This window comes from Rhinolophus sinicus, linkage group LG02, assembly GCF_036562045.2.
Source record: "Rhinolophus sinicus isolate RSC01 linkage group LG02, ASM3656204v1, whole genome shotgun sequence".
Classification (NCBI taxonomy): domain Eukaryota; kingdom Metazoa; phylum Chordata; class Mammalia; order Chiroptera; family Rhinolophidae; genus Rhinolophus; species Rhinolophus sinicus.
Window position 1 is genome coordinate 159,338,054 of NC_133752.1, and position 25,591 is coordinate 159,363,644.

Consider the following 25,591-nt stretch of genomic DNA (forward strand, 5'->3'; position numbering starts at 1 on the left):
AATTTAACTGTTTCTCAGCAGCCTGCCCCTCAGCCAGCCCTCCTCCAGGCACAGTGGTTTCCTCATCTGTGTTTTCGAAGCACTTACTGTACCATGTTATGGTGATTTATTTATGTTTGTCTCCCCTCAGTAGACTGAGGCTGTGTAGGCGGGCCTTGTCTTATTCATGCATTTCTAGCACCTCGGAGAGTGAATCTGGCACATTGAATTTTCAAACAGAATAGTTGGTTTTTTCAGGTATAGGTTTTCCGAAGTACATTTTTTCTCACTTCTTCTTATACCTTCCCAATATACTACATAGAGTCAACACAAAATAAAGAAGTTTCTGAGTTTACCATTCAGTTTTAAGTGAATAATAAACAAAGCTATCCTCAAGACTTTTATGAATTATCCATATGGTTAGTGGGGCAACTTTTCCATGATCCTACACATGGTTTTAAAACGCCTACAACTTTAGTTGGAGCTTTCATTATAATAATCGCAACGACAAAAGGCTAATCAGTCAAGCTGTGATGGCTTAGGGACTGGCCCTGATGCCTGATGGCCAGGAGTCAACGCGGGATGAGCTGACCCCCACCCCATCAGCCTCTACACAAAAGTGCAGAAGTGGCTGATTATTATCTCACTTCTAACCGGTTACGTCTACACAAGGAACCAGTATTCCGCATATCCATTTATCAAGGTTTGACCTCTATGAGACCGTCCTAGGGTGGCGATAATGAGCGGCCCGCCATTTGCCCAGGTAGCGCAGGTGCGAACACAATTACCAGGCTCCGCGGCGGTAAAGGAAGCCGCCACTTTCAAAAAGCCCGTCTTTTCTTTCGTCCCCAGCTTATAAAAGCAGCTCAGCAGAGCCGGCCCCCGTCACCTCCTTCCTTTCCTCTCTGCTGCCTCCCTTGTGCTTGAGCATAAGCTTGATAAAATTTGTCTGGAAAATCTTTCTGCGGTTTCCTCTCGATTTCTATCTTGGGGGAGCCAAGAACCCTAACATTGGTAACAAAGCTGGATAATTTCTTTGCTGTTCTGACTTTTCACTTTCTTGGAATTAAAGCTGGGTTGGCAAGAGAAGACACGCTAAGCAGTAACTTACTATTTGTTGTCAAATCTGAGAAGACCTCAACAGTTGTCTTTAGTTTTCAAAAAGTGAACAGCAAGAAATTTAAAGCTTTACAAAAAATAAAAAAGAACTTGTTGCCCATCATAAGACACGGATAACCAAGGTAAGCATTGTTTTAACTCCCAGAAAAAATTGATACCTCCCATTATAGCCTTTCAAATGAATCAATCATTTTAAGAATTATAATTAAACTTAGTGAGGGGAATGTGACAGAAAAAGAGGAAAAGTAAGTGAACTTGGATTATAGCACTGGTTTTCTAGTCACGATTTGTATCTGAATTTGATTCTCTGTCATATTTTTCCCTAGGAGATGATTATCTTTTTAATTTTTATTTGACTATGTTCAAAAGTTATAAACCCTCAAGCCTTATATAATAAATAAAATGGTAATTTAAAAACCAGAAATAACCAGCAAATAAACATTTTAGTTAAAAAGAAAATGCTTCTATAAATCTCTACTTTGTAGACACCTCCTTCTTCATCTATCCCCCACTTTATTATATAATTTCATTTTTAGTGAAATGAGAAACTTTTAAAAAAATCTGTTTCCAGGGAGTGATGTAATCAGTATGGTGACATAGGTTGTTCCTGACTTCACTCCCCACCTACAAGGAAGAAAAGCGAACAACGATTCAAAAACAAGACACCCCCGAGAGAACCCTAGAATGCCAGGCTGAGGCAGAAAGCAACCCCTGGACCAGAGAGACCCAAGACAGGCTGCATTAGAGCGGTGGCATGGCAGTACTGAAAACAGCTTGCCACATGCCTTTGATTTCACTGAGAGTCCATCTGCCACTGCATTCAATAATGATTCCCCCAAAAAATGTGGAAGAAAAAGGAGAAAGAAGACAAATAGCAGAAGATTGGGATGAAATGCAAGAGTGTTGCCCAGCACGTGTAGTCCAGAATCTGGCCTGGTACTAGGTTACTTCTAGTCATGAAGTCAAAGCCTGACAATACAACTAAATCCCTTTTCCTGTAGGCAATGAACTGAGTACAATGTAGTTCACTCAGCATAATTACGGATATAGGTTTAGGAAAAAGTCTTTGATATGAAAGTAAAAGCCAAAGATCCTAGGGCAATTTATATTTTAAAAAAGTTTTGGACCAGGGACTTGAATTAAAAAAAAAGGGGGGGGGGGGAATCTTGCTTATACACAGTTAATTTATTTGTAAAAATTCAATACCTTCCTGGGGGGTGTGAAGAAAGAAGAAAATGGCAAGAAATCAGAGACTTTGGGGAGATTTCTTACACTGAGGAAAATATCTAAATCTATTTTGGTATTATATTTTATCAGGTATGAAATCATCCCAGGGGGTATTTTAACTCTACATAATAAAATTACTCTGATACAAAAATCTGTTTCTGTTATTGCCTTAATAAAACCGCTATTATTAGAGTTTTAATACATTGCTACTCTGATCTTATATTGCCAATAACAGAGATTTGTTATTTACATAAACTTTAGTCTTAAAAAGCTCACATCTACACACATTTATATTTGGATTGTTGTATGAAATATAGAGGAAAATATGAAATCTCAGAAAAACCTACCAATACAACCCACTAAAATATATACTAGACATTAAAAGGCTCATGAAAACTAACACAATCTATGAATGCAGCATTCCATATTAGTGCATTTCTACTAAAGTTTACCACCTATAAAGCCTACAAATCTGAGAAAGGGGGACCACAGTTAATGAAATTCATTCTAAAATGTACTGACCCATTTACCCAAGTCTCCTAATATAGTTTAAACTATTTATGATAATCCAATTTATCATGCCAAGCAGGAGTTCTATGCTATTACAACACCCTTCCCCACATCCCCAAGTATGGATGCGGGCCAGGCACATGTGTGCACCCTCAGAAGACAGTCCTTTGCCTCCACCTTCCCTGGAACTTACAGGTTTTAACATGTTTCCTTACAGCAACATGTCTCCTTTAGTAGATTTCAATCCTTTAATCTGCTCTAATACGTGATTAACTTTAATTTAAAGATGCTGTTCACACCTTGGGTGGTGAGGGATAAAGGCATCACAAAGTGTTCATTTTCCTTTGGTTCTGAGGTGGTGTTTTTTTTTGTTGTTGTTTTTTTAATTTGCTTATTTTGAGGTTTCTGGGTAGATTCTAGGTGCTGTAAAATGTTTAAACATTAGAAAAGTGTAGCATCACTAAAGTATAGTAGAGACAATAATAGTTTCAATGAGCTAGGTATTCTTTACCTTTTACGTGGTAAAAATAACAGTACTCATCGTTGAAAGAGATTCTTGATCAAACTACATCGGATAATCAGTGAAACAGTTACACAAGCTGAGACTATTCTTAAGTTTGTTCTCAATTACTAAAAATAATTGTTCAAGATATATTTTAATATGTATCTACTTCCTGAACCATCTTTGCCACTCTGTTCTACTCCTACCTTACATCCCCCAACCCATCATTCTCCCACTCCTGGTGGGCATTTAGGAAACATCCATTTAAATTTAATTCTGGTTAAAATGAAACTTATTTAAAACTATTCTGATGTAAATTTCTTTATTGAGTTATATAATGATTGAAGTAATTTTTTTTCAATTGTCTGCATAGTGAAACTCAAATATTCCATTATGTCTTAGAAGTTGAATACATTAGTTTAAAAAGCATCCGACAATCTGAAGGGCTAAGCTAGCAAAGGAATCTACCTACATATAACAGCATAGAATCATTATATTATCACTGAAAAGGGCCTTAAGATTATACTCAGTTTATATCCTTTAACTAAAGGCACAAAGAATTTAATTGACCTGTTCAAGGTCATACTGCTATTTAGTGGACAAGTCAAAAGCAGCATTGAGATTTCCTGGTTCCAATTGTTTACTTCAGTATATTACGTAGCATTAATTTTTTTTAATGTTTTTATTCTTAAATTATGGTAAAATGTACATAACATAAAATTTACCCCCTTAACTCTAACATCTTTGTTTGCATTTTGGAACAAGGAAAGGCAAAGAACAAACATCAAAGCAACAAAGGGGAACAACATATTGTCACCACGTAGAAATTAAATCCTGACACTCCTTTTTAGATGGGACATGTAGTACGTGGATTAACAGCTCTGCAGAGAAAAACATTTTTTCTTCCCACATATAACATGTACTTCAATTCTCATTTAGGAGAAAGGCCAGCTATACTAGAATATGTTTCAGTAGTTTAATGAGAAAGCCCTATTAAGTGTCTCCCAAACCAAATAAGATTCAGCTCTAAAAATGTATACATAATACTATATGACTGAGGGGAAAAAATAGCACCCAGCAACCACAGGCATCATCCCCAACTAAAATATTTCCCTTGATAAAAACAGCTCTTACTGTTTTATAAATACTTGCTGGTGGCATCCTCCCAAAGGTAAAAGGACAGATATTAAGTAAGCGTCTTGAGTTTCTTGGTTCTAATCTTCTCTTCAGTTCTCCATGGTTCAAGCAGAGGGACACTAAAACTTAACACTCTATCAAGCTGTTTTGAGATTCACTTTGCAATGTCCTGTTTTTTGTTTTTTTTTATTATTTCAGATGTTAACAAGTTTGACATACTTTCTCTCACCCACTTCCTTACAACTATCTATTCCAGGGAACTCCCTGCTTGAACGTCAGCATTTAAAATTAATTTACTAACCTCAAGAAAATGAACCATTGGCTCTTTGTCTATGTGGAATTTTTTTTTCAGTGTCAGTAAAAAATGTATCATAAAGTGGATATTACTTTCAAGTTCAATCACTTTTTACTCTAATATTTTAGTAACAGTTCTTTTGATTTTCTGCCATGTCAGTTAAAACAGAGCACCATAAAAAAAAAAAAAACCACACACAAATTTAGGACTTGGATTTGTCACTTGCAAAATTTTCTATAATAATCAAATTTTCAATTCTAAACTCTCCTACATAGATTATTATTTATAATTGATAAGAGAGATTAAGTAATGGAAACTTTTTTCTTGTCTTCAGAGACAAACAACTATCTATTCCAGGGAACTCTACAATGATGCTTACACCACACCTTTGATCCAAGAAATTCCAAGTACTTTGTAAAAGTCATATTTATTAATATTTCCAAAGCACTACACTGACATGAATAAAGAACACAGATGCAATGGTCTTGTCACTGGAATGGTATCAAAGTTTCTGCAGTAACACAGATAAAGTATAACCACATTTCACTGGGAAATCAGAACTTTGTTAGCATGTGAGCAGAAATGCCACTCAGGTGGTTCATGGAATTACCGCCCTTTTCAGAAAGGATTTAAACTTTTAGTTTGCCCCAGTCTCACCTCTCTCTACTATAGTACTCATGGCTGCTGTATTCATTGACATTTCCCACATTTAGGCATTCATGTTTGTGACTTCCTGCATTAGGGACACAATACTGGCATGGGAGTCAGGCTCTGATTGTGATCACACCAGTTTTTCTGGGACTGTTTTTGCTTCTATAGATTAATTGATAAACTAAGGTGATTTTCAAAGAGTCTTTTAATTATAAAATTGTGTATTCATTGGAATTTTTTTTTTAATTTAGAAGCCAAGAAGTGTAATAGATATCTGCTGAATAATTTCTAAGTACTTCCATATTCATGTCCTTTCAAGAAACATTCGCTAGCACAAATTAATCTTCCAGGTCTATTTCTTTTACTAGATTAGAAATCTCAGAAAAACAAAGATTATACAATTTCCTCTTGCTTAGCCCATAAATATTAGGGATGCAGCCCTAATACCTAGAGCAACAACGAACATTTTCTTCCTATGTAAATAAAATGTTTGTGGTTTTCCTATATCAAAGTCTTCACACTGTTCCGACACTTGAAATCATAATAGGTCAACAGAAATGACTATGCAGAGAAAAAGTGAAATATCTCCTCACGGAGTAGGGGAAACACCCATTAGCAGCTGAAGCTTAAAAATTGTTCAACTGGTGGTAGGGGTGATCTGACTCATTCATTTCACCGTGCTATGAAATAGAGTTTTAAAACTGTAGTGGGATTCCGGAGGAAACAAGACAAGTGGTGTGAACACCAGGAAGCAAAAGAAAACAAGTATATGACCATGAAGCGAATGCTTAGTCTCAGAGATCAGAGGCTTAAAGAAAAGGACAGGTTAAAACCTAAAAAGAAAAGAAAAGAAAGATCCCAGTGTACTCCAGGGAGGAGAAGTCCCCCAACATCTTTCCTGCTTATTCTTCCAGTATAACACACAGCGCGACCCACCTTGGCACATCCTGGTTGATACCAGCTTTATCAAGGTTTCCATTAAATTCAAACTAGACTTGGTGCAGTCAATGATGGACTGTCTGTATGCCACGTGTATCCCTTTATAACTGACTGTGTAATGGCTGAAATTGAGAAATTGGGACAAACGTATTGAGTGGCTCTAAGGATTGCCAAGAATCCAAGATTTAATGATTACCATGGAGGCGACTGCTTAGGACAGACAGTAACTCAGCGCAAGTGTTACATTGTGGCCACAGTTGACCAGGACCTTAAACGAAGCATCAGGACGATCCCTGCAGTTCCCACCATGTACGTTTCTAACCATAGGTACAACATGGAGCCGATGCCAGATGACTATGGAGACCCGCGATTCTAATTCTTAAAAGACAAAATTTCTCTGCTTTCCTTCACCCAACTTTCTCTGTTGCTAGTTTATGAAACATGCTATAGGGTGAATTATTATTCCACTCACCCATTTGCTCTGTGATGAGCTGAGTATGGTTAAAGACACTCACTTTTTGATGTTGTTTTGGAACTAGTATTTTTGTATCACTTTAAAATTTGTTGCATCTTTTTATAAATCTGATGACTGCTCACAAAAACAAAAACAAAAATAAACAAAAACAAACAAACAAAAAACTGTACTGGAATGGTCAGTGCTTCCTCCTACTTATGAGCTAGTCTCATGCTTTACCTTCATCTCTTGGTGCTGGTCCAGCTGTTCCAATTCCAGAGGGCTCTCTCCATTTTCCCTTTCTTGTACCTTGGCTTCTGTGTCTGCGCTTTCTTCTTCCAGGAGGAGGACTGGGCCTACACTTGGAGTCCTGCAGCGACTGTCAGAAGCATTCCCAACACAGTCATTTTTTGTGGGTGACACAGGGCCCATGGTATTTTCATCTCTTTCTCCATTCACTAAGTTCAAATCGAGTAAGGGTTCTGAAGTTTGAATAGGAGTATCTGGGCTAAGAGGGGCTGTTTTATCCTCCTCACATTCCATCTGGTTTTGTGCTGCCACTACACCGTTAGCCACACAAGTCTGTACACCCTGAGTTGGCTCTGGATCATTTTCCTGCTTCTGTGGTGGGTTCTGGGAGAGGAGTCTTTGCTGAGGTGTGGTTGTCAGTCCATGCCTTCCTGGGGTTCTAGGAGCATTTAGGTTCATAGCAGAATCTTTCTTCAAATCACCATAATTTGATAATGTACTAAAAGATAAAACACAAAGGAGGTGTGAAAACATTGGCATGGACAAATTCTAGAATAAAAACAAGTTTATTTCAGCACAAAAGGGATATTTACTGAAGCCCTTTTTTCACTTTTGATGCTTTTAGAAACATAGATAAGAATATTGCAGCGCAGTTCTGTCTCACAGGATGCTAACCACACTTAAACAAACATTTCAATAAAGATGATAAGCCTGAGCTTTACCTGTATGATGAAACATTTCCTTGGGCTATTTATTAATTGTTAGTATCGACTTAGATATGAGAAATCTTTGTATTTAATAAAACCATCTTTACCCAGGATTTTCATTTTCTTAACATTTTAAAACTAAATATAGTCAGCCCTCAATTCATAAACAGGTTAGAAACCAAAAGTCATTTTTGTTTGGAAAGAGGAACACATATTCTCAAAAACTTTCTTACACATGCTGCCACAGCCTCCTCACCGACCTCTCTACTTCCACTCCGGATCCCCTCCAATCTAGTCTGCGTCAGCCACAGGGATCAAACCCTCTGAGGGCTTTCCCGCACACATCCAGGTAAACCTGGCATCCTGACCATGGCCTCCGAGCGTCTATATACTCTACCAGCCCGGCCTCATTAAATTCCATTCCTCCTCAGTCACGTGCTCTTGCCATCACTGTCTCCTCGCTGACCCCCACTCCCAATAAGCAAATGCACGTACCTCTGAGCAGCTGTTCCCTCTGCCTACAACACCCTTTTCCAAGACATTAGTGTGGCTTGCTCCTTTCCTAGCGTTCAGCTTTCTGCTCAGAGGTCACCTCAAAGAAGCTTTCCTGGATTAGTCTGTTACAGCACACTCCCCCACTGACTACACATTTTATTTTTGTTTTCTTAAAAGCCCTTATTATTACTTGACATTAGATAGAACCAGAGTAGTACGATGGAACCTAACTGCCAATATATTATAATGTTCCTGTGGAAATATTTGTACAGCATTTTAATCTAGGATTCCAGGGAGGAAAAACATCAAACTCTGGGCTGCAGTCTTGGAGAGATTCCTATGACCTAATGAGGAGAAAAGATAAATATAGACTAATACTCTGTGCGGGAGCAGAATGTGCCTGTCTTGTTCTCTGCATTGTCCCCACTTCTTGGCATAGCACTCGCCATATGGAAAGTGCTCAATAAATATTCAATGAGTAATAAATAACTGTGATTTGGATGATGATCATGGCACTAATTCAATATTAGCAGCTAACATTTATTAAGTGCCAGAACCTATACTAAGTCCTTTATACTAATTATCTTGTTTCATCCTCATAATAATTCCAAAATTGGGATCCCATAAATCGAGGCTTAGAAACTTACATAACGTGGTCAATGTCACATGGCTCACAAATGACAAAGCCCAAGTTCTGAAACCATGAAATCTGATGCTAAATCCCCTGGTCTTAACTGCACATTATAATATACTGGACCATGAAGGATGGAGTGAGGAGCAGGTGAGTTGGCTGCATACAAACATGGGAAGAAAGTGCAGGGCTCACATCGTCCCCATTGCAAGTGGAGGTCACAGGGCAGAGGGAGGTGGGGGCAGGGCGCAGCAGCAAAGGCCATGGATAACGCTGGGATGTGGGTTACATTCTTCCTTCACCCACCCTCCCAGACACTGCTGAGCTGGACTGGAGAATGGAACAGAGAATAGCAACAGATGGCAAGAAAGAAGGGACATGGTGTAGTTTAGTGCCATAGGAAGGGAAGGAAAAAACCAGTAGGGGAAAATGTCATCTACATAAAAGTTTAAGGTTGTCAAAAGAAATGAATGTGACACACTCCACCATTGACATGTGCCGTCTAGGAGAGTACACCCTTGGCCTAATAATATCCCGAGCAGTCCTTTGAGGTCTGAGTCACACTGTCCTCCTTTTCCTGGCCATCAATGTCCAGCCACCCAGTGCAATGACCCCCAGGAAACTCTCTGTACCAAACTTTGGGCTTGCTTAGGATTTTTGGAAAGGACTGTTTTGGATGAGAGGTGGGAATTTTCTGTAATAAGTGAAATCCAGGGCATATGTGTGGGGGATGAGGTAGGGAAGGAAGGTTAGTAAAAGTAATGGTTGAACCAGTAGGTATGAGATTCCTGCTGCAATGGAGCAAAACAGTTGGCCTGGCAGTGTCTTTGGGAAAATCCAACGTTCAGTTTTGTGGGGAAATGTTATTTCTTCCTAAATTCTTGAAGTCTTTCATAGGTTAAAAAGACTAGTTTCTCTTACTCTCAAAAAAAAAGAAAAAGAAAGAAAGAAAGAAAGAAAGAAAGAAAGAAAGAAAGAAAGAAAGAAAGAAAGAAAGAAAGAAAGACCATGATAAAAAAAAAATATATTAAATTAATTTGCTCCAAATCCATCCTCTAAGTCAATCATCTTAATAAAGCAGAGTTATTTAGATTATTGCAAAGAGCAATAGCATAATATGTGGATAAGGTTGTAGTACTGAGGCGTGGTCTTCTGTGACCCCACTGTAACAGACATTAGTTCTTCTTGTCAGTTTACTGTAGTAACTCAGAACCTGCCAAATCTCCCTCTGTTCTACAAAGTGCTGGTTTAAGCTGCAATAACTGGGATAAAACTCAAGAGCTACACTGCATGGACATCACGGCACAGGAAATACAAACTTCCCATTCAAGTCCTATAGACCTCATGCAACACTAACCCCTTCAGACACTTTTAGTGCAGTTCCTCCTGATAACACCTCACTAAGAACATGTAACTATCTTTTGTATTGGCAGTGGAGTCTGCCACAAGTAACGGCCTTTCTCTAGATTTGCCGAAATGCTCACTTGATATACCCTAGCTTCACTTAAAGCAAGTTTGCTTTAAAGGTCCTAAGTTATAGCAGCACACTGATCCTTAGAACCCAGCCTTCAAGCTTTGCATCAAAATATGACTTTGAATCTGTGAAGTCTGAAAGAGTACAAGAAAACTGGTATTAATAAGTGGGAAAACTGTGTGCCTTTCATGTAGGGAGGGGAATGCAAAGAGTGGGTTACCAAATTTGTGAGGTTCAGAGGACTGAGCCTTTGGAATACTGCCCCATCCAGGGGATTCAGGCTCTGGCATGCACTATAAATAGGGGTCAGGGATCCAGTGACTCCTCATATTAATGCAGTCACTGGACATGGCTCTGGAACTCTGCAAATGTGAGTGGTCACTCTGTGCAATTAAATCAACTTGCCCGGAGAAACAAAACATTTTTAAGTGGAGTTAAATATGCTAGAAAAGATGACTATACTTTAAGAGAGCAAAGGTATTAAAAATCCTTCTCAGAGGGGGAGATGTTGAAGTTTAAATAGTCACAATTCAAGTTCCCGCAGTTGATTGGGAATGAAGACAGGCTTCTGAACTAATTTTCTCCAGAACTTGCTCCTAAATGTAGTCTCATTTTAAATGAGGGACACGAGTTTTCTCATTGGGCACAATTTCCAGAAGATTTTGAAAGCATCTTGAAGCTATGATTCATTACATAAATAACAATAAATCCTGCAAATAAATAATAAAATCACCCAACGGAGACCACTCCCAAATATTACCAGAATGGAAACATGTGTCTTCAAGGATGAAAGCAAAGTTATATATACAGTTCTGTTTAATTATATACAGACTTTTGGTGACATATAAAAATTAAATGCTTCTGATAAATTTTTTTTTCAAATTCTGTTTGTCAGTGATGGGAATTCTAAGAAAAAACAATTGAGGGTCACGTAAGTAGGAAAGCAACTTATGTGAGTTTATTTTTATCTTTAAGTGAGAAATATACAGTATTTCACTCATCTAGAATATATAACCGTATCTAATAAATGTAAGACTGAATTTTAGCATGATTTTTACTATTGTCAACATCTCTTCACAATACCTAGTACAGGGGTGTGGGGAGAGGGGAAATAGGGATTGAATGGATATAGAAGACCTACATTAAATAAAGTGGGTCAGAATTCTGGGATGGGACAGGCTCACTGGACAGGCTCCATTGTAAGTGAGAAACAGACAACCCAGATACCCAGCAACCAACAGTGACCCACAAAGAGTAACACAGAGTGACATACACAGATACAGGGGAAGTAAGAGAGAGCATATCTACAGCTCTATATAGCATACAATGAAGAAGCTACACATAGGTAATGTACAGTAAGTGACAGTTCATATTAGGGTAAGATTAAATATTTTTTAAAAATCACTTTTCTAAAGGCCTACCAAACCTAATAGCAGAAGATCTATTTTTGATTTAGAAAACGTATTAACTCCATCATCTTTTTCAAAAACCAGCTTTCATCTCCCCCTTGCCTTCTCCCATTGTAAATTAGCTCTTACCTGCCTCCTTCAAAGCGACTGATGAGATCTGATACTTTACTGGATTTTTCTTTTGAGACAGGTTTAACTTCCTCCATCCTTGGTGCTGCACTAGATAAAGCTTTATGCCTGGGGGTTTGGTGTATACTGGACAAAGGTGAATTTTGCAGATGTAATGGCTTTGGAGGCACTGTAGAAAAAGAATTAACAGAGTTCAGTATTTCCTTCACACACACACACACACACACACACACACACACACACACACGAAATTTGGTACCCTGGGTATAAAAATCTTCAGCATTATCAAATTTTTATAAAGAGGTCTGTCAAATTTGTAGTGAACCTTAACCAAAGGACTTTTCTCTATCTGGACATTTACTCTGTGTCCTATAGAAATTCCATCTCCAAGATTCAGGCAGATCCTTTAATTTTAGGTCATTATAAATATGGTATTGTTAAACACCTAGGGATCTACATAGAGCTACAGAATTACAGTCTATTAGAGATAACATAGCAGTTGTTTAAAGAGAGAAAAGAAAGTGCTAACATTGAAATTAATTCCTAGGGAGACACTGTTTGCTACAAAGCACATTTTCGAATAACAGAGTGAATAACAGATATACCACAATCCAGAGCTAGTAAGTTAAACAAAAAAGCCAACAAAGCAATAACAACACTCATGTTGCATCACTATAGGATCTTCCCATTTAACCAAAGCACCTTATCTCATTTGATTTTAGATAAAATTTTTTACTTTACAGTCCTCTGAGGTAGGTCCTATCATTCACCTCTTATGTCTAAGAAGGCTTAGCGAGGTTAAGTGATTGGCCTGGGGTAAAAAGACTAATCTGATTTTACGACTAGTATCCAGACTCTGGCTCCTTTAATCATCAGCATTGCTCCTCATCATAAATCCAGCAAAAGGCAGACATAGAAGTTCCATTATTATTATCTGCTACATTAATAGCTAGCTTGCATCCATGTGCCACAAATCGTTTGCTTATTGATAAGCCCTTCATTCAATTAACAGAATAGGAACAGATTGTTTCCCAAAACACTAAAATCTACAGAACTTCCCATAATAAATGAGAAACTTTGTAGATAAGAAAATATGCCGTTAAGAGCTTAATTTACATTCTGGACAAAAGATTATAACATGTATGTGTTTTTTCTATAACCGGTTTTAACAAATCAAATAAATCATCTTTTTTTTTTTTTTAAAACCTTTCAACTCAGTTGACGGCTGCCTGATCCTCAATGGCCTAGAGCTCATCATTTCTGTGCCAGTTATCAATTCTTACAGAGAAGAAAAAATACATATATATCACAATGAGCTACAGGTGTAACAATTAATTCGCCTCATTACTTTCAACACAAATGAGAAGAAAATCACAATGAAAAAACAACATGCTTCTTTTTAAGAAAATATTATTTTCCAAGATATGCTTGGGGGGGGGGAGTGGCTAATATAGTATCTATTGGGAAGGATGGGGCTTATATAAGTGTGATATTTCTTCATTTTAAGGAACTATTTCCTGTGTAGAATAAATACATACAAAGATAGTAAACCAGGACAATATTCCACCAAAAAAAAAAATAGTTTTAAAATTAGGAGTAATTTCAACCTTCCTAACTAGAATATTCAAAGAAGGAAGTGAGTGTGTTCTTTATAATTCTGTGTGTAAAGATTGTTATAAAATAACTCACCCTAATCTACAGTTCACACAGTAAACATTTATTTATCATGTGCCAGATACTGTTAGATGTTTGAAAGACACAAAATGATACAAATCAGCCAGTCAGTTTTTCAGAGATGACTCCACCAACCTTTCCCATCTCAGTAATGCCTACCTTTTAAAATCTTTCATAACACTGTGTACTTTTTTCGAAAGTGCTATAATAATTATATGCTTATTAATTAGTAGTAAGTAGTAAATAATACATCAGCAATAAAATATTAAATACATAATAGATGTAAAACTTTCTCTTCTACAACGCTGGAATTCTGTAAGGGTAAAGAATATGTGTGTTTTGATCATAACTATGTTCCCAGTAACTACCTGCACAGTGCTTGGCAAATTTGTGAAATACATGAAGGAACTAATTAATTCCATCATCAAGGAGCTGATAGTCTAGAGCGCAGTTTAATGATGTTGATAAAGGTGGGCAAAGAGGAGCAAAGAGGAGGCATCTATTTTGGCAAGACAGACAATCCAAATGTATAGTAAAATCAGTAATACACACATTTTAAATAAGAGAGCACAAATGTTACACGAGTATGACAAAAGTCTCAAGATGGTACCTGAATGGCTCATCACAGTCTTAGAGGAAAAAAATGCATACTTTGCTCAAATATAACTGACAAGTGAAAATGATTTCTCTCTCTCTCTCTCTCTCTCTCTCTCTCTCTCACCATTTCTGATCTTTCTTTTAGGCTATGGAGGTTCAACATTTGGAAATGCTCTCAGAACATCTCCTAGGTGTCTTATCAGCACCTCCAGTTCATTATGACTAGAACAGAACTAACTACTTCTTCCCACAGCCAAAAGGATGTAAACAGGAAAATCAGTGTTCTACCTCATTAATAATTAGGGAAATGCAAATTAAATCCACAATATGATACTACTTCATCTCCATCAGATTAACCAAAAATTTTAAATCTGATAATAATGTCAGTGAGGATATAAAGCAATGTGAAATCTCATACATTTTGAGAGGAAATATAAATTAATACAACCATTAAGAACTTGACATTGCCAAAATATATATCCTACAGAAATCTTACATATCTATATTTTACAGGGTTTTTAAAAATATGTTTACTTTTTCATTAGTTCAACAAATATTTATTAACTATCAAGTGCATAGGTCAATTAAGTTCTATGCACTTGATCATATCAATGAACAAAAGGAAAGACAAGAAACCAAAAACATAGTAAATCATATATCAAAAGGTGTAAGTGCTAAGAAAAAATGGGGAGGGGTTAAAAGAACAAGATGGAGGGCATCTAGAGTGTACGCAGTAGGGAGAAAGGGCAGATTGCAGTATTAAGTAGGGTGCTCAAAATGGGCCTCTTTGAGAAATTCTGATTTGACCAAGACTTGATGGAGCTGAGGGAGTTATTTGGGGAAGAGCATTCCATCACGTAGACTAAGGAAGGCCAGTGAGACTGGAGCCAAAGGAGCAAAGGTACACAAGAGTACGTATTGAGGTCAGAGGGAGCGCCTCGTAATGTACAACCTTGTGGAGAACTGGAAAGATTTTGACTGAAAGAAGTCACGGCAGAGTTCTGAGCAGAGGAGGGACATGACATGACTTAAAGTCCAACAGCCTCATTCGGGCTACTGTGTTAAGAACGTGGGGGAGCAGGGTAGTAGAAGAGTTAGGAGGTTATTGTAAAAATTCAGGCAAGAGACAATGGTGTTTAGAAGGAGACGGTGAGAAACCTTTGGATTCCAGGTATATTTTACAAGTAGATTTCCTGATAGATTAAATGTGAGGTCTGAGAGAAAAAGAGGAGTCAAAGATGACTCTGAGACCTCTGGCCTGAACAGGAAGGATGGGATTTGTCATCCACTGACACAGTAGGTAGAGCAATTTTTGGAGGGAAGATCAGTAGTGCAATTTTGGACATGCTAAGTTTGAGATATCTAGATAGCTATAAATAAAATAGGCTCTATTACAGCCAATTATACAGACAGTACATAGAACTACACAATCTAATTATTTAAAAATTTCCAACTACTCACACTAATTAAGAATGAAAAGAGACACTAATTGCAGTTTAAGTTTGGACTAATTGCAGTTTAAGTTTCGGGATGACCACTGCATTTCAATCACTCTTATTTTACTATGAAAAACCATAGCTAGCTATATATTAATGCATTATCAGTTTATAACAAATAATACCTTAGGAATGGAACAGTACACATAGAATGCTTTACTTTAGAAGCAAATGAAAAAGGTTTGAGTACATTTACTTAAATTATACAAACAACAATGTGGCTTTCCAAGTTCATGAAACTTTTTCAAACGTTTAGGTTTAATGATTGAGAATTGACAATACATGGGTACACGGGTTTTATCAAAATAATTAACTATGGGGAATGTTGTGGATCAAAGCCTTTAGGAGAAAAAAAGAAACATTAGTTTTAATTGCTAAGAAAGTTATTTTGAGTTATGTCTAGCATGGAAGGAAATAGGACAATTAAAAGTGGCCAACGAGAAGAAAGACTTACATTTGAAGTTGCTCAGTAATTTATTTGTTTTTTTGACTGGGAGGATTGGTATGAAGTGAATAAACCATTGTTTTCTCAGGCTCTAGGGTGTTTTCCAAGGCTGAGCGGAAAATAAGCCCTAACTATTAAAGGAACCCATTTCTAAATGTACTGGACTCCAATTTAGATGGAAATGCAAGCTTACCTAATCTCTAATCTAAAATTTAGCACTTTTACCCTTTTATATACTATAATTATTTGAAAAAATTTACTTATTCGTAATTAAAAACACAAACATACACCTGATATTGTTCCAGACACATTACTACCTAATCAACACTAATAAAGTTATTCGGTATTGTCTCTCCTTTTTTAAAACTCACCAAAATAAATTGAAGCTGTGCTCTTATTAGCACTCCACATGAGAAACAATCCAACTAGATTTCATTATTAACTATTTTTAGGATCTAGACCAGAGTTTCACAAATCGCTGACATTTCAGATTGGATAATTCTTTGTTTGGGACGGGGGTGTGGGGAGGCTGACGTGTGATCTGTAGGATGTCAAGCAGATCCCCAGCCTCCAGTAGATGCCAGTAGCAACTCCCACAAGTTGTATCAAGCAAAAAGGTCTCCAGACAATACCAAAGGGCAGATTGTCTCTAGTTGAGAACCACTGGTCTAGAATACGAGTCTTCAATTAAATTAAAATTGTATAATGGCTGTTGAAGCCTCAGCAGCGTCACCATTCATAACTCGAAAGGGATTTGCACAGCAGTGGGAATAGAGATGTCATGTGAGAATCCCTCCACGGGCACAGGAGTCCCTATTGACATCCTCTTCCCTTCTCGGCCTTGGTCAGCCAGATATTCTTAAGGGTTTGGAGAAATGAAAAGTAGCTTCTCTCCACCAGAGGGTGGGGAACATTTATTACTGGTCAATAAGTCAATAAGTAGTACCCAACCTATTTGGCAGTAGACCTCACAATACCAAGATGTAGCCCCACTTCAGGGACACTGGTGTTTTTATGACACTCATTCTAAGTTGTAAACAAAGAACAGCAGAAACAAAGCAAGTGGTGCAAACGTGGTGATGGAGAAGGGATTCATTCCACAAGCATCACTGAAAGTGTGCTGCACTGTGTGCTAGGAATGGGGGGAAGCCTTAGTGCAACAGGCAGAAAAAACCCAACAGAGATGCGTCAAATATATAGTAGGTCAGATTGTAATGAATGAGAAAAAATAAAGTAGGGATGGGGAAATATGAAATGTCCGAGTTGGGGGTGGGGTTAAAATTTTAACTACGGGGGCCAGAGAAGGGCCAAAAATAAGTGAGAATATTTTGAAAAAGGAGTATAAAACACTCTATGTAATTTATTTAACACAGTCACGCCCCATAAAGCAACATTTTGGTCAATGAAGGACCGAATGTATGACTGCAGTCCCTTAAGATTAAAGTGGAGCTGAACATTTCCTATTGGCTATTGATGTTTTAGCCGCCAGGGCATCAGAGCTTATCGCATTATTCAAGTGTCTGTGGGGATGTTAGTGTACACCAAGCCACTGCACTGACAGTCCTACAGAGTATAGCACATACAATTACGTACAGTACATCATACTTGATAATGGTAATAAGCAATTGTTACTGGTTTATGTATTTACTATACTATACTTTGTATCATTATTTTAGAGGGTACTCCTTCTACTTATAAAAAAAGTTTGCTGTAAAGCAGTATGCCTTGTTATGCTGCAGGCATCACCCTCATACTTCTTGTGTTTACTGCGTTTCTTGATTGTATCATTCTCTCTTGTGCTTGATTTAATCTCATGTTGCTTTGTACAGCAAATGCCAAACAGTCTTGGAGTGTAGGAGTAATAGACTGTACCACAGAGCCTAGAGGTGTAATAGGCTAGACCATCTTGGTTTGCAAATTCACTCTATGATGTTTGCACAACAACGAAATCACCTAATAATGCATTTCTCAGAACGTATCCCCATCGTTAAGTGGCACATGGCTATAACGAGAAATAGTCCCTGTAGTTATGTAAAATTGTAGTTATGTATATATGAACCCATATTCAAATCAAGACAGGAAATAAATATGTAATTTAAGGAACAATATATTGACTTTAATATAACTACAAACAGCAAAAGCAAGGTCAAATGCTGTCTCCCCAGAGAATATGCTATTTCAGCACATAGTAGCTCAGGGAAGACACTACTATACTTTATCTCTATGAACTCTGAAAAATAATAGAGTAATGCCATGATGCTCCCCAAAAAAGGCTTTATAAATAATAAAATTCTTCCTTTTGATCTGGGCAATTACATAAAATTAAATGGCATTCATTTTTTACATTCTTACACCATTTGATTTTTGTCAGCTTGGATCTAAGGAGCAAAATGGAATTTTGTGGTTTGCAAATAAGCAGCTTAATTAAATCAAGAGCAAAACATTTCTATGTTCATATTCACACCAATGTTATAAAGAGGTGTATGGTCGAAAGAAAAGTTATAATGGACTATTCATTTGAATCACCAATTATTTCACCTTGCTTGATACCGTAGCCGTACTTCATACCACCAATATAGCTAGTAGTGAGAAAAAAAGAAAAATATCCCAAGATGTGGAAGATTCCATCTTAAATCCTTTTTAAGGGTCTCTTTCAGAAATCTTTAAAACATAAGAACTTTAACACCAGCTCTTTTATAATGCATTTTCTATAATACTTTCTTCCTTGCAAGAACAGAAAAAAAGACCAAAGCAAATACAAAATAAACCAAATAGAAATTGATTTTTCCAAAGTACAGTCATTCTACAAATTCTCAGTATTGTTTCTTGGTTGACTGTTCAGCATTACCAATGTAAATAAAACTCTATTAGGAAGAAACTACATGTTAAACAACACTGGAGCTTAGCTCTATACTGCATTTCAGAAGGCCTTGTTGTCATCAAAATTATAATTTTGTGCTCCTCAAAGTTAATACCCACTTTACTAGAAATTTATTTGTAAAAGGAAATGGTCACTGAACAAAACAATTATTCAAAGAGTTCTACCATTGTAATTGTTTTACCATTTGTTGGCTACTCCATTCCTGAATGGAGGGACACATTAATTTGTGTGATTACTTTACTAAGAAGGCTTTTCAAGTCTGGGTTCCTTAATAGTGTTGTCACCTTTTTGCTAAATCTGTTAAGCAATGTTTTGGAATGATCTGTTTCACAGATCCTCTGACAGCTAGCAAGTTATAATGCCTTCTGACAGTACTTGCAAACACATTTATTTGTTATGCATTTATCACACAAAAAGTTAAGTTAGGCCTGCTACTAAGTCAAAGATAATGCATGAAGAGACCACAGTGCTCTTCAGGGGACATGGAGCCAATTTCTGCAATATTAAAAGAACCATGAGAGAGTAATGATAAGATGTTTTGGGAGCAGAGCAAATAACTCTGTCTGAGCAGGTTCACAGACTGACTTTTCTTCTGAAAAAATAAACGCACCCAATTCCTCCCAGTTATAGCTTAAACCTTTTTCTTAGTGGCCATTATTCTTTCTGGGTAGACCTCATTGATGAACAAAGTACCCAACCTGTTAAAAGAAAATTCCTGAACAGCTGTACCTTGTGGCTTTGGACTTGCAGCCGTGTGTTTCGCTGGCGTTTTTCCATTTATTCCCTGAGCCTCTTCATCAGATACATTCTTATCATCCAATCTGGTTGTGCTCCTTTTCAAAAAAGGTGAAACTATCGTCTTTGGACAGATACTGCTGCCTGGGAGAGAGTTCAAAAAAAAAAAAAGGGCAGGTAAATGCAGAGGCGGGGCAATACGATGTCTCGTGACTTAAATTTCTTCTGACTCCATAAAACAAAACCAATCACAGTTATAAGACCAAGCCTAGAAATACTTTCTCCATGTGTGCTGGCCTTGAGAAAGTTTTCCTGGAGAAGATCTCATTCCTTGTGCTTGAGAAACCTTACAATGCATACTGACAGAGAATGCTACACGCGCATGCGCACGCACACACCCACCTCCTTTCCTTGCAGAGCCGTGGAAAGGGCAGAGTGCAGCTGCCACGCTGCAGACAAGCAGGCTAAGGAGAGGATGGGAGGGCCCTAGCGCTAATCTGTTAAAAGCTTTCCTTTCCAGCATCCAGTCAGTGAGCTACTCAAAAGAACAAAGCAGGAAAGCACCAACATGACAGCTGATATGAAGGCTCTGAGAATGGCTCAATAAGAAATGAACAAAATGAAAGAGAAATGAACAAATACACACACATACTCCTCTCACTCAGTAGCTTACTCCGACTCCAAATCAACATATATAAGCTAATACCCATGTAAAAAAAAATAAAAAAGAAGAAAAAAGAGTGGTGAGATTATATGGATAACACTCATATATTTACAACTCAGAACCCCCAAATATGCTTTAAAACACTAAAATACTCGTGCATCATGAGATAGACGGAGACGAGATTGATTTTTTTGTTTGATTTCTGACATAAGAAGTTAAATGTTGAATTTCAGAGACTTTTAAAGAAACCATATGCCAATGTGTTCTTTTTATACTCATATTAAATTTCCCTTTCATCTAGTTGACATGGTGATATTAATAACAGATTGGACCTTACTTAGGAGAAAATAAAATTTCTACCAGAGAATTCACTGTCACTAAATAAAAGTATGTCATTTAAGAAACTACAATTTGGTTAAGAAACAAAGTTTCATTTTTACAGAATCCAAATAGCTATAAAAGAGAACTATTAGAGATAAAATACGTTTATTATTCAAAACAAGAAAAGCTAATGAAACCCAATTTCTATTGAGTAAAAAATTTCCCTTTTATTTCAATTGATTATTAAATAATATTGATTTAAAAACCACACTATTACTTTATTATTTTCTGTGCTCCCCTTACAATTTATCTTGGTAAAACAAATTTTAGAAGCTATTAATTACAAGTATTGTAATTCCAAGCATTGTCTGAGAAGTTGTTAGAAACCCAGTGGTAAAGCAAAATAAAGCATACCATTCTGCTAAAATGAGCTGCCAGCTGGAATAAGCATTATTTAGCCAAATATGACAAAGGCCTTGAACGCAAGATTAATGGAAGATTATTTGACAGCATATTACTCAAATTGTAAACAGAAGAAGTAAAAGCTCAAATCTTTAAATGTGCTGTTTTATCTATCCTCTTAGAAAAACCATGTGAAGTAGGAAAAATATATCCCTAAAATCTAAGGCATATCATCTAACCACTTAGGCTTTTAGGGGCAGGAGAATGTTTGTTCCACAGTGACTCCCAAGAATGGTTTGGTAATCCTACAGGCCACCTGCTGGCCTAGTGAAGGATGGGCAAACAGTGAAAAACCACAGCTCAGCTGCAATGTGACTGACTGTAAAAAATGAGACACTGTAAAAGCAAGAATGCAGCTTTAGTGACAATTTATAGAAACAAAACTATAAAAAGTGGGCAGCTAATGGGATAAAAGAGAAAGCAAATGAAATAGAATCTTTAAAAAAAACCAGATATCTGCTACTATTAAGAGAAGAAACTGCTTTAATAATTAGCCTATTTAGAAACAAAGCATGTCTTAAATAATCATTTGAAATTGGAAACTCCATACTTAATTTCTGGATAGCAAACTTACAGGTAACAATAGGTTTTACAAGTGTCATTTATTACAGACTATCTCACATGAATGTGCTGAAAAGCCTTCAGTAAGAGATCAACTTCAAATTCACTTTCTTATAAACCCATTAAAGTCATGATTACAAATCTTTTGCTCATGACAGTAAATCCATGGCCAAAAATTTCATTTCAGATCATTGTTTAAAATCAGTCTCCAAACTTCTGCCATTATTGCATAGCATGAAAATATGGTAAAAGACAGAAAACACATTCTTAAAAAGGTTTTTTTTTAAAAAAAGTAATTACAGATATATGCAACAGAGACCATATGTGGCTGCAAAACTAAAAATATTTACTATCTTTACAGGAAAAGTTAGCTGACCACTGATCTAGATCAAACACATCTAGGTAAAGAATGTTTGCCTAAAGGAAGCATCATTTCATTAAATACTTCATCTTCTAACTTCTTGGATGCTAGCAACAAAAAGTTAAACTTCTTGCTTGTTTATGACTGACTCCGTCTACTCACTTTTGGAGATAGTTCTTATTTGGGTGCCAGTTGCATAACGGAATTGAAAGCGAAATTGTAACCAGATGGCCCACCCATTCAAAAAAATTTGTATCAGTTATAGAGGCTTTTAGATTCTAATTTATGGAGGAGAAGAACCCCAAGGAGTAATTAAACAGTTACCTTGGACATAAATACAACTAGTCACATTATATTTGCACAGGGGGAGGAATCCTGTTTTTTTCTTCAGTATTGGTAATCTTTTTAGCCTCTGGTCCTAACTAACTATTTTGAATTCCTCTGTTTGGGGTTTCTCACTTTCACTTGCTCAGTCTTATCTCCTAAAAAGAATGTCCCAGACATAGGCAAACTGCAAGGGCTCCTCAGATATTCTCAATTAATCCAGCCCCATCTTTGACTGCATTAGGCTCCCTGTTCCAACTGGAGAGGTTGCCCCTATGGCTTAACTTTCATTTATTTATCTTCTTTTGCAGGACACTTGTGAGTGGCAGATAATACCTCTGACTTTGTCTGCTATTTGCAAAACGTTTTGTTGTTCATTTTGCCAAATCATTCTTTTTTTTAGTTTCGGGTATACAAAACAATGTAATACTTAGACATTTATACCCCTCACAAAGGGATGACGCCCCTCCCCCAATCTACTGCCCCTCTGACATAGTATATAGCTATTACAATTCCATTGATTCTATCCCCTATGCTGTTCTCTACAGCCTGTGACTATATATTAAATTACAGTGGACATTCAGTATTATTCAGCTTCAGCTTCAGGTGTACGGTGCAGTGGTTAGGCGCCTACCTACACTGTCCATGAAATGGTCTCCCTAATAAGACAAGTGTCCATCAAATACCCTACAAAATCTTTACAACATTATTGATTGTATTCCCCAAACTGACTTTCATATCACCGTTTGCCAAATCATTCTTGAATGGCTCATTCACATTTTAAGGTTGGACTTATTCATTGGCTGTCTATTCGAAAGCAAGGTTCAATCAGTTCTCTGATTCTTCAGGTCTGATCTCATTCCATGGTATCCAGGACCTCAAATCGCATCTTTATGGCCTTGCTCTGGCTGTGTCTACACTGCCTCACCCATCCATAACACCTCTCCCAACTGCACCAAGTGTCTAGCCCAGAATATCTCAATGGACTCCACTCCTCAGAACAAGAGGATCTCTTAAATTTAAGAGGACAGAAGTAGTTTTCTAGGGCAGACAATCTTTTCAGTAGTACATTGTCCAGAAGTGAAGAGCTACCTTAAAAACACAAAATAACTTCATTTTGAAATAATTTTAGATTTACAGAAGAGTTGCACTCAGGTTCCTAAATTTAGCATCTTACAAAACCATGGCATAATTATCAAAACTAAGAACTTAATATTGATGCAATACTAAATCACAGATTTCATTCAGATTTTACCAATTTTTCCACAAACATCCTTTTTCTGTCACAGGATCCAATCCAAGATACCATGTTGCATTTAGTTTTCATTGTCTCCCTTAGTGTACTCCAATCTGTGAGTTAATCAGTCGTTGCTTGTCATGTGTGACCCTGGTGTTTTTAAAGATCAGGCATTTTGTAGAATGTCCCTCAAATTGGGCATACACATGCAATGGAATATTAGTCAACCTTACAAAGGAATGGAATTCTAAAGCATGCTTCAACATGAGTGACCTCCAGGCGATCGTGCTCAACAACACAAGCCAATTGAAACAAAAATACTGTACAATTCCATTTACATGAGGTACACAGAGTAGTCAAAATCAGAGACAGAACATAGAATGGTGGTTGCCAGGAACTGGAGGTGTTTGAGAATGCAAAGTTATTGTGTAATGGATACAGAGTTTCAGCTTTGCAAGATGAAAAATGTTCTGTGGATGGATGGTGGTCATGGCAGCACAACAGTGTGAATGTACTTAATGCCAATGAATTGTGCACTTAAAATGGTTAAGATGGTTAATTTTGCTGTGCACTTTTAACATAATTTTTAAATTTTTATATTAAAACTAGCATATCTCTTGCTTAATGAAATCAAGAAATATTAATACATACATTCAATCGCCTACTTAGCATCTCCACTAGTATGTCAGAGCTCTCTCACACTCTACATACCTAAATATGACTCCCTCATCTCCCAACTCTCACCCAAAACCAACTGCCTTTACCGTCTTCTCCATCTCAGTGAATGGAAACTTCATGTACGAGGAAGCATCCTCAAGTGCTCTCATTTTCTCTCACACTCCACATCCTCTTCATCAAGAAATTCTGGTGCCTGCCATCTACCACCACCACCTCCACTGCTACTATTCTGGCCTCAAGTACCATAATCTTTAACTGGATTGCAGCAAGACCCTCTACCCAGTCTCCCTGCTCTAACCCTTGTCCTTAGTACAGTTCATATTTTCAACCAGGACCAGACCGATCCCTTTTATAGCCCAAGTCTGATCATGTCACTACTGGGCTTAAAATTCTCTAATGGCTCCATATTTCACTCAGAGTAAAAATTCAGCCCTTTACAGTGGCTGACAGGCTGTGTGTGATCTGGCCTTCATCCCCTTTCCACTGACCTCAGTGCTAGGATCGCCCCCTTGCTCACTCCACTCAATCATTCTGGTTTCCTTGCCGTTCCTGCAATAGGCAAAGCACACCTCAGGGCCTCTGGGATAGCTGTTGTCAATAGGAGCTACCCTGACAACTTTACCTACCATAAGTGCTCCTCTTATATTTTACAGGTTATTTTTTCCAAAGCACTTATCACCTTCTAAGAAACTACATTATTTATTTTGTTTGTTGTTTATTGTGTGTCTTGTCTGGGAACATAGGCTCTGGGAAGGCAATGATCTTTGTTTTCTGGTGTACCCCAGGGGTATCACCTGTCACATAGTACATGCTTAATAAATATTTGTTGAACACATGAATTCTACAGACCTTAGGCAAGTTCCTCTTCCATGTGTTTACATCTTTAGTTGTTATTTCATGAGATACATTTTCTCAATTCCAACAGTAACTAAATATGTAGCTGTTTTAAAGCCCATTCCACACAAAATTTCCAACCTTTCCATCCTTATCTAAATTTCAAAACATTCAAGGTTATTTCTACACAAATTCTAAACATCCAGAAAAACACTTGTACCCAAGTGATCTCCCTTACAACTCAGATTTCTAAACATCTGGAATTGTGGACTCCAGATGTTTGTCTTAATAAAAACAGCAGCAGCCAAAAGTCCCAGCAACTGACTGAAATGTTTCCACTTAGTATGATCTGTGATTTTGTTTACATTTACTAGAGTCACTCACTAAAATGCACTATGGGCTGCCAATGTTTCT

General features: G+C 37.2%; 1 protein-coding gene and 1 pseudogene across 6 annotated transcripts in view; one reads left to right on the forward strand and one right to left on the reverse strand.

Moving 5' to 3' along the window:
* The window catches only part of FGD4 (FYVE, RhoGEF and PH domain containing 4), a 183,323-nt gene that overhangs the window by 35,718 nt on the left and 122,014 nt on the right, over positions 1-25,591 (reverse strand). For 5 of the 6 annotated variants that reach the window (XM_019736660.2, XM_074325842.1, XM_019736677.2 and 2 more), the window contains exons 2-4: positions 19,730-19,879; positions 11,908-12,076; positions 7,054-7,561 (exon numbers count right to left, since the gene is read on the reverse strand). In XM_019736660.2, coding sequence (XP_019592219.2) covers positions 7,054-7,561; positions 11,908-12,076; positions 19,730-19,879 — 827 coding nt within the window. Of the gene's footprint in view, positions 1-7,053; positions 7,562-8,264; positions 8,335-11,907; positions 12,077-19,729; positions 19,880-25,591 lie in introns of those variants that run through there. The other variant, XM_019736706.2, reaches the window with a different exon arrangement.
* Positions 6,196-6,735, forward strand: LOC109449948 (rRNA-processing protein FCF1 homolog; annotated as a pseudogene).